The sequence below is a fragment of the Gorilla gorilla genome, chromosome 4, assembly GCF_029281585.2.
Source record: "Gorilla gorilla gorilla isolate KB3781 chromosome 4, NHGRI_mGorGor1-v2.1_pri, whole genome shotgun sequence".
NCBI classification, from domain to species: Eukaryota; Metazoa; Chordata; class Mammalia; order Primates; family Hominidae; genus Gorilla; species Gorilla gorilla.
The window spans coordinates 28531439-28546834 of NC_073228.2; the positions used below are offsets into that span (position 1 = coordinate 28531439).

The 15396-nt window shown below is 52.2% G+C and overlaps 1 protein-coding gene across 1 annotated transcript; it reads right to left on the reverse strand.

The window, feature by feature from the left end:
• Positions 1 to 192: 192 nt before the first annotated feature.
• Positions 193 to 15396, reverse strand: LOC101139668 (angiotensin-converting enzyme-like protein Ace3). Its single transcript, XM_063706202.1, is given in 15 exon segments — positions 193 to 751; positions 2466 to 2800; positions 8209 to 8331; positions 8822 to 8920; positions 11451 to 11595; positions 11738 to 11896; positions 11899 to 11960; positions 12560 to 12732; positions 12824 to 12921; positions 13011 to 13202; positions 13458 to 13646; positions 13936 to 14076; positions 14593 to 14670; positions 15088 to 15229; positions 15325 to 15396. Coding segments are annotated over 9 exon segments (1098 nt in total). The 5' UTR covers positions 13192 to 13202; positions 13458 to 13646; positions 13936 to 14076; positions 14593 to 14670; positions 15088 to 15229; positions 15325 to 15396; the 3' UTR covers positions 193 to 751; positions 2466 to 2742.

Consider the following 15396-nt stretch of genomic DNA (forward strand, 5'->3'; position numbering starts at 1 on the left):
ATAAAAAGAAAGAAAGAAAGAAGTATGCAATAAGATGCCTTCTTCAGAGGCCTGAGAGCTCTTAGCATACAGGTACATCTTGGAAGGAGAACAGATTTAAAACCACCTATTAGCAAGTGACCACTGATAAAAGTGTCTGAGTACTGAGTACTGACTGAAAATGAACACACTAGAAAAAGCAAATGGGGGTGGGAATAGGTTTATTGAAAGAGGCTTCCTGGAGAGGAAGGGGAGAAGGGGACTACTGTTCACTGAGCATCTGGGTGGGTTTGTAGTGCTGCAGAGGGTTTGGTGAGCAATTTTGAGCCTGATCTTGGAGGGCAAGCATTCAAACGGGGCATGCACCTTAGGCAAAGGCCAAAGGTGATGTCAGTGCAGAGGGGCTGGGGTGGGGGGAACAAGGGGGTGTGGGAGAGGTGAGTTTGGAGGAAAGAGGTAATTAATAAAGACCCTCAGATGCCATTTCGAACATCTAGATTAAACTGATGAACAACCAAGTTCTTAAGCAATTAGACATGAAAGAAATATTCTGGTGACATAAACTTTACAATGGTGGGTGGGGGAGGGAGGTTAGACAAGGAGGCTCAGCGAGGTTTTTACTGGAGTCCAGGTGAGAGGCTTAGAGTCCTGGGCTGGATGTGCGTTTGTCATGCAGAGCCACAGTGCCTAGTGGGGGCCTCTTTGGCCACTGTGGCTGGGGGATGAGAAGAGGGCAGAGATGTCCTGGCTGCCCCTCTGTTGGACAGGCTGGCTGTGGAGGAAAAGAAGGGGCTATTTCTCATGAGCTCAGTACATGGGGTGCTGAGCTCTGCGGAGGGACTTGGGCAGTGGGACATTTCATTCATTCATTCATTCACTTACTCATTCCAACATTTTCCAAGTCCCTTTTGTGCACCATGGCCTGTGCTGACTAGAGTTGTTACAGAGGGGCACACTCCTGATGTGCATCCAGCTCTTATAGAGCTGATAGCTAGTAATACGGACAAATAAGGACATTATGGCACAGAAAAGTAAGAGCAGGGACAGAGTCATCAAACAAGGGTGCTGTAGAGCCTGGGGCTGGAGCAAGTGCTTGGGCTCAGCCAGATCTCAGAAAGACCTTTCAAACCTGGACAGGGGCAGGGTCCATGGAGATCTCAGCCTAGTATCTCTGTCCCCTGAACACCTGACTTTGGGGCTCAGATTCTTAATTCAGAGAGACCTGGTCTCCTCTTTTGGCCACCCTCCCACCAGCTCAGTTGCAGCCGGGGTACCCCTTCTCTGTAGTTACTGGCTATAATGCCCTTTCCCCTCAAGTTTTCCCTATTCTCTGACAGACACTGACTCCCAGCCTCCCCAGGAGCCCATGCAACCTCCATCCAGATGCTCTGAATCCCCAATATTGGATGTAGGATCCTCATGGCAGGCAGACCCAGGCTGAGGATAATGAACTAGGAAAGGCAGAGGCAGAGGCCTTCCCATTCTTTCCCCAGGCTTGTTTCTAGAGCACTAATTTCCCAAGTATTCTCCTCCAGTTCCCTCCTTCCTGTCCTCCCCATCCCCCACTGAGCCTGAAAAGGTGCTGTTTGTCCTATGCTCGCTCCCCAGGGCAACGGGCCAGGCAGCAGGTGTGTGTGTGTTGAACAAGGCCATCTCCAGAGCAGAGTGGTTGGAGATGAGCTTTGTTTAAATATTAAAGAAGTCAATCATTAATCAAGCCTGGCTCAGTGCCCAGCAACCCACTGTCTCCATTTGGAAGGGCTTGGGCTGGGGCAGGGAGAGCCATGGGGCAGTTTGTGAGGCTACTTGCATCTCAACTGGTCAACAAAGGGCTTTTGGGGGCTGGATTATGTAGTCCAACACAGGGCTGGCCCAAGGATTAGCAGAAAGATGTGCTGGTTGGTATAAAAGCACAGTGCTCATAAACTGGGCACTGGTGATTCGTAAAGGAATGTCCTGTTCTACTTGAGTACATTTTATGTACTGTGGACTGAAGCAGAGTCCTTTTTCTAACCAGAGCAGAAGTGGACTGAAGCAGAGTCCTTTTTCTAACCAGAGCAGAGATTCCTTGGGCACTGCAGTCCCATAGCCGGGTTACTGAAGAAAACAAGGCTGTGTGCAGAACCAATTCGGGGCATGACTTGGGGTGGGGGCTGGTTTGCAGGGACACAGCCACTGGGTCAATAAAACCTTAGGTCCTGAGCCACCAGGGGAAGGAGTTTGGCCTGAAACCCAGGACACACATAGAATCACATAGAGCCAGTTGTTTGTGCACACAGCCTCACATACATGAGTTTGCAAACACACAATTACAATATCACATGTACCCAGATCTGCCACAGCTGAACCCAATTATAACTGGGCACTATGCATGCAGGCTGTCCCCTCCTCTGCCCCCCAGCTCTCTGGCTCAGCCTCCCTCCTCCTGCCCCCCAGCCTCACCAGTTCACTTGTGTCTAGTCCTAGCTTCACCATTCAGCTCTTACCCATGGAGGCTTCCTGCTTTACTGTGTGAAAATCCAGATGGCCAGGCTGATTGAGCACAGCATCAGGACAAGGCAGAGGCCCAGCAGCATCCACTGTCCTTTAGCAGCCTGGCAGGGTTCCATGTCTATGCCCAGGAAGGAGGCATTGGGCAGTGGGCTGAATATCTCAGTGTCTTGAGTCAGTGACTGTTTTTCCAGGCACTGCAGCCTGCAGGCCAGCCCCAGCACCACCAGAGACATGACAAAGCCCAGGGCCAGCAGCACCCAGTACCCAAATTTAGCCTGGTTGGGGTCCAGCTTCAGACTCAGGAATGTCACTTTGTCTGTGTCTTTTTCTGTGGAAGACATGGGAGTCTCATAGGGTGGGTAGAACTGGAGAGGGACCCCTGGGGTCTTCTGTGGCTGTCAGAGGAGATCTGATTGGACTACATGCCCCTGCATGCAAGGGACCAGAGGCAAGATGCTGATCCTTTGCTCAGATGTCAGCCTGGCAACCTAGCTGGACAGTGTGCAAGGAAGCAACTGAGCCAGGGGCTGTGGTGGGAGCGGTGGTCTTGGCTGAAGCTGCAGCAGGCCTGGTACAGACAGGGTCCCACAGCAGCAGTGCTGCTGATTCAAGCCAGGTCATGAATGAGCCAGGGGTTAAGGCTGGGTAGGGGTAGGTACTAGGACAGAGCAGGGTAAGGTGGAGCCTGGGGCTGGCCCAGAGCTGGAACCAGGGTCAGATTATCAAACCTTCAAAGGAACAGCTGAAGTCTGGCCAGCCTAAGATGTCCCCTTGCTGCATGTTCTGTCACCAGCCAGGTCAGTAGGGGTTTGAAGTAGGTCATGAAGACCTTTGTAGACACCTCAGACTCCCCAGTCAGCATCTTTAGGACCTCTGGCCAGGGCTTGCTTGAGCCCAGCTTTAGAGCATCCCTGGGGGAGTGGGTGCAGCTGTGAGGCTGTGTAAGGGCATCAGCTGGTGCAGCTGAGACCCCCAGTGCACCCAATCCTGGCCCCAGTGATTGGCCAGCCAGAACTCTCCCACAGAGCTTGGCGTAGTGGATACAATCACAAGTTTGAAAGAAGATTAATCTGGGTTTGAATCTCAGCTCTGCCATTTAGTAGCTGTGGGGCCTTGGGCAAGTAACCTTTCTGAGCCTCAGTTTCCATATCCATAAAACGGAGATGATAATGGTATCTACCTCGAAGAGCCATTGTGATGATTAAATAAGCACGGTGCTGGGAGCATAGCATGCAGGCAATACATGTTAACTACTGATGATGATGGTGATTACTAGTACTACTGGTAATACTGTGATGATTATTATTCTCCTGGACTCAAATAGGCATAAAGTCCTGAGACACTGTTTCCTGTGAGGTGTTCGGTGTTGGTAGATAGTGGCAGTTGTTCACCCCTTTCTGGTTTCAGGGAGGGTTTGGGAGGATTAGAAACATCATGAGCATGGGAGGTGCTCCGCACGCCACCTGTAGTGCTGCACAAATGTCAGCTGTGTTTCACGGCACACCCAGTCCTTAGGGGCAGGTGGTTGAACTTTATGCTAGGTCCCTTGGGCTCACAATGGGAGTATAAGGTGTGCTGAAGCCAGGGCTCCAGGCTTCTCCACTCCAGAGTCCCCAGGAGAGGCAGTGGTGGGCAGATGTTTATCCTTCACAACCTGTTGTTCCTTGATCCAACTCTCAGGACAGAGTTGGGACCCAAAGGCCCAGAGGTCACGATCTAGGGTCTAGACTAACAGGGCCCAGGCTTAAACCTGACCTAGCAGTGCTACTTATGGACTGCATAACCTTAAGCAGACAACTTAGCCTCTCTCGGCCTCAGTTTCCTCATCAGTAAAATGGGAGCCATGAATACCTGCCCTCATTGTGATGAGGACTAAGTCCCACAATGATGAAGGAGGGTTTGTAGCTTGCAAAGGCTTATGCGCATCACTTAATAAACAACTGGAAAAGAAAGAGTTAGGGAAACCAAAGGTCAGTGGGCCTTAGCAGATACCACTGGAGAAGAAAAACCACAACTAACTCTAGGTAAGAGGTTCTGATGCTGGCTCCTGAGTAAGAGGAAGAACCTAGTAGGGGAAAAGCTTCAACCATTGAGAATCTACCCATTTAGAAACAGTCCTTCAGGCTGGGTGGGACAAGATGTTTGACCAAAGGGCAGCCAACAGCCCATGTGGACAGGACATGAGACCAGAGAGCAGCAGAGATGACAACTAGATGCTGCCTGGAGCTTTCAACTCCAAAGTGACAACAACACACCCCATGGACAAGGTCAGGCGCACCATGGCTGGTGGGGTGAAGCTGGGTGACTGAGAACTTTGACCAGGCCCAATTCAACCCTCCATTCCCAACAGAAGCAGCCCAGAGCCTGACTCAGGGCCATCACATTTAGGAGGATGAATCAAAAGTAGCAAAACCAAGTTTTAAGATCAATTAGGCAAAAGAGCAGCCAAGAATCTTTCTCTTTTCCCCCTGCAAGCACTCACATCCCCTCTCCCCTCCACAAACCATATTCGGCTCTGCTGCTATTTCATCATCTGCAAAGGTCATGACATCCTCCTTACTCAGAAACCTTTCCTCTGCCCACGGCTCACAAAATGGTATGTGAAGTCCTGAGCCTGGAATCAGGATTTTCCCTGAGCAGGAGTCTGGCCAGGGACACACAGGGACTGGTGAGCAATGACAAGAGATGACTCACTGGCCACATGCTTTGGTGCCAAGTCAGACCCTGAGAGCCCTGTGCACCTTGAGTGGGGTGAGCGTGGGAAGTGGTGAAAATGACTGAGGTCAAACATCCCACCAATCAGGTGGGATGAAAGAGGTGAGTTGATGTAAAAGAAAACAGATATCTTGGCCAGGCGTGGTGGCTCACACCTGTAATCCCAGCACTTTCGGAGGCTGAGGTGGGTGGATCCCTTGAGGCCAGACGTTCGAGACCAGCCTGGCCAGCATGATAGAGCCCTGTCTCTACTAAAAATGCAAAAATTAGCCAGGCGTGGTGGTGTGTGCCTATAATCCCAGCTACTCTGGAGGCTGAGGCACGAGAATTGCTTGATCCCAGGAGGTGGAGGTTGTAGTGAGTCGAGATCATACCACTGCAGTCAAGCCTGAGTAACAGAGTGAGACTGTCTCAAAAACAGAAAAGAAAAGAAGAAAAGAAAAGAAAAGAAAAGAAAAGAGATATCTGCTATTTTTTTCTCTTTCTTCTTCTTCTCCTTTTTTTTTTTTAGACGGGGGTCTCGCTCTGTTGCCGAGGGTGAAGCGCAGTGGTGTGATCTCAGTTCACTGCAGCCTCGACCTCCCAGGCTTAAGTGATCCTCCTACCTCAGCCTCCTGAGTAGTTGGGACTACAAGTGCGTGCCACCATGCCTGGCCAAATTTTGTTCATTTTTTGTAGATACAGGGTCTAACCATGTTGTCCACTCTGGTCTCAAACTCCTAGGTTTAAGGGATCCTCCCATCTTGGCTTTCCAAAGTTTTGAGGTTATAGGTGTGAGCCACCATGCCTGCTTTCTGCTATTTCTTGCACACTTGCATTTGAGGACAAAACTCCCTCCTTGGTCCCCCGGCATGACCTCCTAATCCTCTTTCTATGTTCACGAAAGCCCCTTTCTATTGCCTGGTATTATGAAATTTATTTATTTATTTATTTATTTATTTATTTATTTATTTGAGATGGAGTTTCCCTCTTGTCGCCCAGGCTGGAGTGCAGTGGCATGATCTCGGCTCACTGCAACCTCCGCCTCCCAGGTTCAAGCAATTCTCCTGCCTCTGCCTTCCAAGTAGCTGCGATTACAGGCAACCATCACCACTCTCAGCTAATTTTTTGTATTTTTAGTAGAGACGGGGTTTTTCCATGTTGGGCAGGCTGGTCTCGAACTCCTAACCTCAGGTGATCCGCCAGCCTCAGCCTCCCAAAGTGCTGGGATTACAGGTGTGAGCCACCATGCCCGGCCATGAAATTTATTTATCTTGTGGTTCATCTCCCCCTGTTGAATGCAGAGCAGCTGGTCTGCATGAGGACAAGTAAATGTTTACTGAATGAATAAATGACAGGCAGCCAGAGATATGAATGCAAAGAGCAGAGAGGTGCCGTTATGTTCAACATGTTCAGAAAAGCTCAAAGCTGGGCAATCAGCTAGAATAAAGCCCTGAGACGTGAAAGGATGGAAGAGCAAATCTACTAGGGAGACAACAGTCATGCAAGGTGCAGCCCTCCCTAGGAGCAAAGCCCAGGGGATCAGTCCTGAAACCCCATCTGGCCTGGTGGTTACAGATAAATTGCATGGTGGAATCAAAAATATGCTCATTAAATTTGCAAAGTATACTAAATTTGTGGCAGTGTTAATCCTCTAGGAGACAGGAATAAAGCTCAAGATGACCTTGACCAATTAGGGAAATGGACCTATTGAAATCCGTTGAAATTCAACAGGAAAATGATCAAGTCGGTGGGTGAGCTCCACATCTCCAAGGTTGGAGTGCTGATCTTGGAACCAGTTAGACCTGGATCTAAGCTCACCAGGGGCTGTATTCTTTGAATGATGGAGGCGAACAGGGTGAAAGATAATGTGTTCTGGAGTCAGTTCTGGGTTCAAAGCATGACTTTGCTTCTTGCTAGATGAATGACGCACAACGACACCACCTCTCTTGCCTTCAGTTTCATCATTTGTAAAAGGCAGATAATAATATCCACTTTGCAAAGTTAAGAGCTATTATTATAATATGAAACACTGTAAGAGTACTCATCAGAGAGTGCCTCCTGTAGTAGTAAATGCTTCACATTTTCAGTTCAGTCCCCTACTCCCTCAGGGTTTGCTTTAGGACTAAAAACCACTGCCACATAGGTAAGCATGGAAAGAATAAGCTAAACACCAAGTGCAGAGAAAAAGACTCAAGGGTCAAAGTGGACCACAGGCTGACCAGAAGCATGCCAAGAGGCTACTGTGAAAGCAACCTGGATCAGCCTGGGAACTGGATTTGGGCACCTCCAAGAAGAGGTGGGAGAAACAGACTGCACTCAAGGGTGTGCCAAGTGCTGTTGAGAGGGTAGGTCAGCACCTTGTAAGGAAAGGATAAGGGGGATTCGGACGGAAGGCTAAAGCCTGAGGTAGAACCCCAGTGCTGGCTTCCTATCTGGGACAGTTTGGCTTACTGGCATATGTGTGTGCATGTGTGTGTGTGTTAGTGGGAGGGGCTAAACATTGTCTTTTCTTTCTTTCTTCTTTTTTTTTTTGAGATGGAGTTTCACCTTGTTGCCCAGGCTGGAGTGCAATGGTGCAGTCTCGGCTCACTGCAACATCCACCTCCCACATTCAAGTGATTCTCCTGCCTCAGCCTCTCAAGTAGCTGGGATTACAAGTGCCTGCCATCACGCCCGGCTGATTTTTGTATTTTTGGTAGAGACGGGGTTTCACTATGTTGGCCAGGCTAGTTTCGAACTCCTGCCCTCAGGTGATCCGCCTGCCTCGACTTCCCAAAGTGCTGGGATTACAGGCATGAGCCACTGCGCCCAGCCTAAGCAGTGTCTCTGAACACAGAAGGCTACACAAGAGGAAATGGGCTCTGATTAATGTAGGAAAGACTGCAGTCTGACATGAGGAAGAAATTCCGCTAGAATATAAGCTTAATGAAGCTCTGCTCAAGGTGTCTAACGTAGTCAGGTGTGGAGAGGGAGCCTGAAGCAGGACTTCCTTAAAGGGAGATGGGGGAGCCCAGAACAAATGAAGGAGAGGGCACTCACCCCAGGAGCTTCCCGGCAATCTTGGAGTTGTAGATGTCACACTGGTGCAGTGGACCCATGTGGCCCGAGGCTTTGCACAGTGTTTCATGGTACTGGAACTGGAGCACCAGACTGAGGAAGTACCTGGTTGAGAAATGTGAGGGCAGGCTGGGGAGTGGAGACCAGGAGTGGGAAACTCAGAGCACTTGGGACCAGGCAGCTCTGACATGCAGTGGCCACGAGGGCCCCATGTCAGCAGTCACTGCCTGAGCAGAGGCTCCTTGGGCAGGGCCCAGTCTTGGGCTGACCCTGGAGTACTGGGGGGCTCTCCTTCTCTAGCTTTCTGAACCAGCAGTCACCCCAACCCTTGCCCCCCTCTGACCTGCTCTCCTCCAAGGGACAGCAGGGATGGTCTAGAATATTCTCATCAGCTCTGCCCTCTACACCGGACCTGATGCAAAAGCTCAAAGGATTCTAGGTCAGAGGCCTCAGAAGGCTGCGCAACCCAACAGGAAGAGATGGGCACGGGTACAGGGTGACATTTGGACCTAGGGCCTTCCTGCAAATCCTCACCCCAGTTCCCACGCCCCTCAACTCCTAGGACTGGCACTGCTAACAGGGCCCAGACCTTTACCGTATGTAGGGCACACCAGCAGAAATGTGGAACTTGGCACCTGGATCAAAGTCTTCCTCTGAGTGAGGAATAGCGGGGCACAAGCCCTGGTATTTCAACCTGGCAGGGAAAAGGCAGAGGGCTTGGTGGTGGTGTCTGGCAGGTTCTCAGAGCCTCTTTCTTTTCCTTCCTTCCTTCCTTCCTTCCTTCCTTCCTTCCTTCCTTCCCTCCTTCCCTCCCTCCCTCCTTTCTTCCTTTCCTTCTTTTCTTCTTTCTTTCTTTTTTTTTTTTTTTCAGAGTCTTGCCCTGTTGCCCAGGCTGAAGTTCAGTGGCGTGATCTCAGCTCACTGTAACCCCCCATCCTGGGTTCAAGTGAGTCTCTTGTCTCAGCTTCCCAAGTAGCTGAGATTATAGGCGTGAGCCACCACACCTGGTCTGCCTTTTTCTTTTCAAAGCACCTACGTGTCTATCAAAACTGGACTTGGCAGGCTGAGGATACCTAATGCATTTTTATTGATTAAATAAATGAAAATACATGGGATTGGGAATCAGAGTAAAACAATAGCAGTTAACACTGACTGAACACTTCCTCTATGCTCAGAACCATGTCTGGCTCTCCACATAGACTCACGCATCATGCACTCAACACCATCCTGGTCTCTGGGGAAGGGACCAGTGGGGGAGCGGGGGAGGCAAGGCCCCTGCTTGCATCCTAACAGTGGGGGACAGATTATAGACCAATAAACAAGGTCATTTCATCTAGTAAGAAGTCTTGAGAAGAAAAAAGAGTAACATCACTGTGGGGCAGTACTACTATTATTCCCATTTTGCAGATGAGGAAACCAAGGTTTGGAGATCAGGGAATTGGCCTCAGGACGCAGAGCCAGTCACAGTCACACCCTGATAACCTGAAGGTCTGTTTTTGCCCCTCTGAGATGTGCGACTGTGGGAAAGTTGCTGATTGTCTCCGAGTCTTGTTGTAAAATGTCTATAAAATGGAAGGAAGTAGGCCAGGTGTGGTGGCTCACACCTGTAATCCCAGCACTTTGGGAGGCTGATGTGGGAGGATTGCTTGAGCCCAGGAGTTCGAGACCAGCCTGGGCAACAAAGTGAGACCCTGTCCCCATAAAAAATACAAAAATGAGCCAGGTGTTCCGGTGCGCATCTGTAGTCCCAGCTACTCAGGTGCTGAGGCAGGAGGATCGCTTGAGCCCAGGAGGTCAGGGCTGCAGTGAGCCATGATTGCACCACTGCACTCCAGCCTGGGCAACAGAGTGAGACCCTGTCTCAAAAACAAGGCTTCATCATTGGCTCACTGGAGCCTCTGAACCATCTCCAAGGTCAACAGAGTGTCAGGAGCTTCCCTCCCAGTTGACAGGGCCTTATTTAAGGCCCAGGGAATTGCCACCCCTCCTGCTTAGCCCCGGGGTTCCATCAGCTGGGGTGATGGGCAGAGCTGACAGAGGCCTCCTGCAGGTGCCTCAGATGGCCTATGAGGGTGACCTTAGAGAGGCATGAGGTCAAGACTCTGCCAAGCCCACCAGGGAGACCTGCTCCTGAAGTCAAGGGTGGGAGTGAGAGGACAAGGGGAGGAGCTCCCAGCTCTGCCACCTGCTCGTTTGCTGTGTGACCTCGGGCTGGTTTGTGACCTCTGTGAGCTTCAGCTGTTGCTTCTGTGAGCTGAGCGTTTTGAAGTGATCACAACGCAAGGTGGTTGTAAATGTTCAAATTAAACATAAGAGGCCGGGCACAGTGGCTCATGCCTGTAATCCCCGCATTTTGGGAGGCCTAGGCAGGCAGATCCCTTGAACCCAGGAGTTTAAACCTGGGCAACATGGCGAACCCCATCTCTTAAAAAAAAAAATTACACAAAACTAGCCAGTATAGTGGCGCACACCTATAGTCCCAGCTACTCAGGAGGCTGAGGAAGGAGGATTGGTTGAGGCTGGGAGGTCAGGGCTGCAGTGAGCCATGATCATGCCACTGTACTCCAGCCTGAGTGACAGAGCGAGGCCCTGTCTCAAAAAACAAACAAAAAAAGTAAGAGCCTGTTGCAGAGCCAGGAGCACCCTCTGGCAACCCCGAATCACACTATGACCAGCAGACTGAAGCTGGTCAGTCCGAGGCCTGCCACATATGGAGGAGCCCTGGTCACAGGCATTTATTATCCCATCAAATGGCCAGGGGTCAGTGATGAGGTGTAACACGGGGGTCCCTCACTTGAGAGTGATGCCTCCCAACTGCTGGTGGGTTCCCATGGCAGCTTGGGGATGTTAAGCCCGAGGCAGGCATGCGTGCATTTTAGGGACCTGCCTCTCTCCCATGGGGAGTCTTTCCCCAGAAAGGAAAGTGCTCAGGCCCCCGCACACTCCATTGCCTGGCACCAGGAAGGGAGGGAGGTTTGGGAGGGCCTGCCTGGTGGTCAGTGTTCTGTGATTAGAGAAGCTCAGTTGCAATCTTTGTGTGAGCTTCCCAGCTACCCAGGGAGCAGGTGGGGCCATCACCAGGGTCCATTTTTCACAGATGAGGAGACTGAAGCCTAGAAAGGCTAAAAGACCTGCTCAATGCCTGCGTGGAAAATTAGAGAGGTTCTCGTGCTGCAGAAAGTCCTGGAAATGGCCCATCTGGTGGAAGATGGTGCCCAACCCACCTGAGGTTCCACCACTCCTGATCGTAGATGTCCTTCCAGATGGTGCCGTCAAAGACCTTCCAGTGAAACAGGTCCATCAGGTAGCCGAAGGGGATGAAGGCGATCTTCTCCAGGGCAATATGCATCAGGAAATTGACCTCATCCTCTGGGAAGAGGGTGAGGGCAGTCAAGAGGCAACCCCTGGGATCTCCTTCCCGTAGCTTTGCCCGAGAGCCCTGACCCCACCAAGCCCTAGCTTCGGTCCCAGGCTTGTGCTGCCCTCCTGCTGGGCCCTTGATCCTCATCACCTGAGTCCTGGTGCTAGAGGCTGAGCAGGCCTATGTTGAGCAGGTGCTTGTGGGAGGAGGCCGAGAGGGTGATCACAGACCCCACAGCCTCTTCAAAGGCTGGGTTGGCACCTGCGCGGAAGATGACGGAGAGGTTCTTGTACTGCAGGAAGTACTGGAATGGCCCATTTCGTGGAAGATGGAGAGCGGGTCTTCTGTGGTCACTTCCGTGCACTTCTCTATTCTACAAGCAAAGGGCATGGGTCAAGGAGCATGGAGAAAGGGGAGTTTCCCCATTCAGACTCCTTGAGGGATTGGGTGGTCGGGTTGGAGCCCAGACAGGCCTTGGCAGTTGTTCTTTTTTTTTTTTTTCTTTTGAGACGGAGTCTTGCTGTGTCTCCCAGGCTGGAGTGCAATGGTGCGATCTTGGCTCACTGCAGCCTCCGGCTCCCAGGTTCCAGTGATTCTCCTGCGTCAGCCTCCTAGCTGGGATTACAGGCACATGTCACCATGCCTGGCTAATTTTTGTATTTTTAGTAGAGACAGGGTTTCACCATGTTGGCCAGGCTGGTCTCGAACTCCTGACCTCACGTGATCCACTGCCTTGGCCTCCCAAAGTGCTAGGATTACAGGCATGAGCCACCGTGCCCGGCCGGCAATTGTTCTTTCTTACTCCAGGCCCCATATCCACCCAGCAACCAAGCCCTTTCCTCTCACGTCACCTTTCCTTCTGTGTTTCTCACTTGCCTTCTCCCTCCTCTGCCCTGGCTTTCCCCTGCCCATACCTAAGACAGCCAGACAGGGCAGAGGAGAGGGCCGGGTGTGTGGTGCCGCTGTGAGCACCTGAAATCGTCGTCCTGGTAGAAGTTCCAGGCAGAGATGTGACACTCCACCTCTCGCCCATCGGTTGGCCTCATTAGCATCAACTTTTTCCAGAAACTGGGTGGGGCAGGTGGCAGCGCCAAGGAGGTGAAGAATGTCTCAGCCTCTTCCAACATTTTCTCTGGCTTCCAGTGCTATGGGAGAAGAGGGGGTGTGGGGGGCGCTGCCCTGTTTGTCCAAGGATGCCAATGGGGAGGGGCAGGGACAGACAGGCCAAGCACTAACCTGGACTTTCATGATCTTTGTGACATCCTCTGGGATCTTCTTCAGGAAGGGCAGGATCGGGTCTAAGATGTTGACCCAGGACTGAGCCAACGTGTTCTCTGGAAGAGGAGGAGAGGGGCTAAGAGGAGGCTGGAGACAGTCTCTGCCCTTATCTGGCACTCACCTCGGCCACCAGCAGGGCCTTTACCCAGGAGGTGGGCAGGGATGGGCCCCGTCAGGTCGATGAGCTCGGGCCCATAGTGGCGGTGGAGGGCCCTGCGCACATAGGTGTGCAGGTCCACGTAGAGTGGCCGCAGCTCCTGGAATAGCCGCTCCAGGTCTTGCTCCAGGGTATCCGACTCATACTTGGAGTGCCACAAGGCCCCCATGTCTTTGTAACCTAGGACAGGAGAGAGGACTCACCAGGAGCTCACCATCTCACCCTTTAGCCATGGCCTAGCTGACAGGAGACCCAGACGCCTTCTAGGGAAGCCACTCAACCTCGCTGACCATCTGGGTCTTCTTTTGCAAAACGGGGAGAATACCTGCCCATTTCAGAAAGGCACTGAGCAAAGTCCATGATCCGAGCTCCCCACCATGCCTGCAAGGCCCTGAGTCCCCTCTTATCCCACCTCATCCTTAGCCCTGTGGCCACCTGGGCTTCTTTCAGGTCTTCCAGAGCACCGGCTCCTCCTGCCGCGGAGCCTCTGCCTAGGCTGCTCTTCTTTCACATCTTGCTTCCCGTCTTTTGCCCATCTTTCAGGTCTTGGATAAATGTCAGAGGCCTTCCCTGTCCACTTGTCTGCAGCAGCCTCTTCTCATTCTCTTTCTCAGCAGCCTCTTCCTATTCCGCATCACCCCAGATGGTAGTGAGAGACAGGTGTTTACTGAATATGGTCTGTCTCCCTGCAGGACCGTAGGTGCATGAGGGCAGGTGCCTGTCTTTTCACCTATGTGTCGTCAGAACCTCCCCAGCACCTAGCACATAGGTGCTCTATGAATATTTGGAGAGCCCAGCTGCAGGGCTCATAGGTCCTGTCTCCAGGGCCCTACAGCCACCTTCACCCTGGGAAAGCTCAGCTTTGCCCCTTCCTTGCCATCACTCCAAGCTCTGTGGCATCGCATCTGCTCACCGTTGAGCTGTGCAGCCTTGTTGCTGAGCTCCACATAGTGCTCGAAGGTGGTGCAGATCTGGCGGCCCACGGCATCCTGCCAGCCCTGCCAGGCCCACAGCAGCTCCTCTTTGTCCCTGGAGGTGGCCATGACTTCGAGTTCTATGCTCAGAAAAGGAGCCATGGGGGACCCACTCCCACTTGCCTCTTCCCTCACCCTCCTGGCAATAAGGGAGGGTGGTTGGGGGCTGGGAGGGGCCCCTGGAAGGGACTGAGTGCTGGAGATTCTGTGGTTGGGTGGGACAGGGCTTGGGTGTTCACCAGGCTCCAGGGACAGGCAGGGCCCCTCATTCAGGCACACCTGGGCCATACTGTATGTCATCTCCATGTAGGCCAGAAGCTCGTTATACTGGGGGGACAGGTGTTACCCAGGGTAGGCTGGTGCCCCAGGTCCCCCCCCAGTGCTCGCCCCACCAGCCAGGAGAGATCGGTACCCCCACCTCTACTCCTCTCCTTCTCCAGAGGAAGTTCTGATCCTGCCCTTCCTCCACTCCCTGCCTCCCTCCTGCCCCAGGCACTCTGTCTCCCCTACCAGACCCCTAGGACCAGGGAGCATGTGCCTAAAGGCCTGGGGGTTCCATCCATCACCTCCCGCAGCTCGTCCCTGGACAGAGTCACCTTGTCTATGTTCTGCAGCTTACTCAGCATGCCATTCACATCCGGGTCCTTGAACTCGGTGACTTTAAACAGGCGGGCCTGGGTGCCAAAGTAAATCATGAACTAGGACCTCTCCATGTCCTTGTGCAGCTGCAAAGGGGGCCACCAAGGTTGGGGGACAGGGGAAGGGTCCCACTTGACCTCCAGGGCCATGGCACCCTAACTGACTCCCTAATCCCATTGGCTTAGGGAGCAAGATTTGCTGAGAAGGAGAGGGCAGAAACCTGGATCTCTAAAAGCAAGGAGGTGAGATTTACAAAGGACAAGAAGCAGGAGATTCTTGCCCGGAGGAAGTTTAGGGCTTCCAGGAGGCCCAGAGCTTGCAGCCCTCTTTGACATGTACACTGGGGCTTCCCTTGTTCCTCTTGCTTGGGATGGGGGCAGGAGGTGTGGTGCCCCATGGTCCCAAATCCCTGAAAAGAGCAAAGAGAGGAGAGGCTGGGGTGGGGGTGGTACCACATCATCTCCTCCTGATTTTTCCTGGTGATGTTGGTGACATAGTTCCAAGTGGCCTCCATGAACTTGTTCAACACAACTTCACCTGTTTGGTCATAAAACTGCGGGAAGATCTTGGCCTCGGTCTCATTGTAGAAGTTATCTGCAGGGAAGGATATGGGCATCATGTGCTGAGAAGGTCCTGTCTGCACCCAGTCCCTTTGTCTGGTCCCATGCTTCTTGGGGTCCCAGCCACACCTAAACTGTGTTCACCCTTGATCCTGAGCCAAGGCAAGAGCTGCCCATAACAGAGGAGCACAAGTAGGGAAG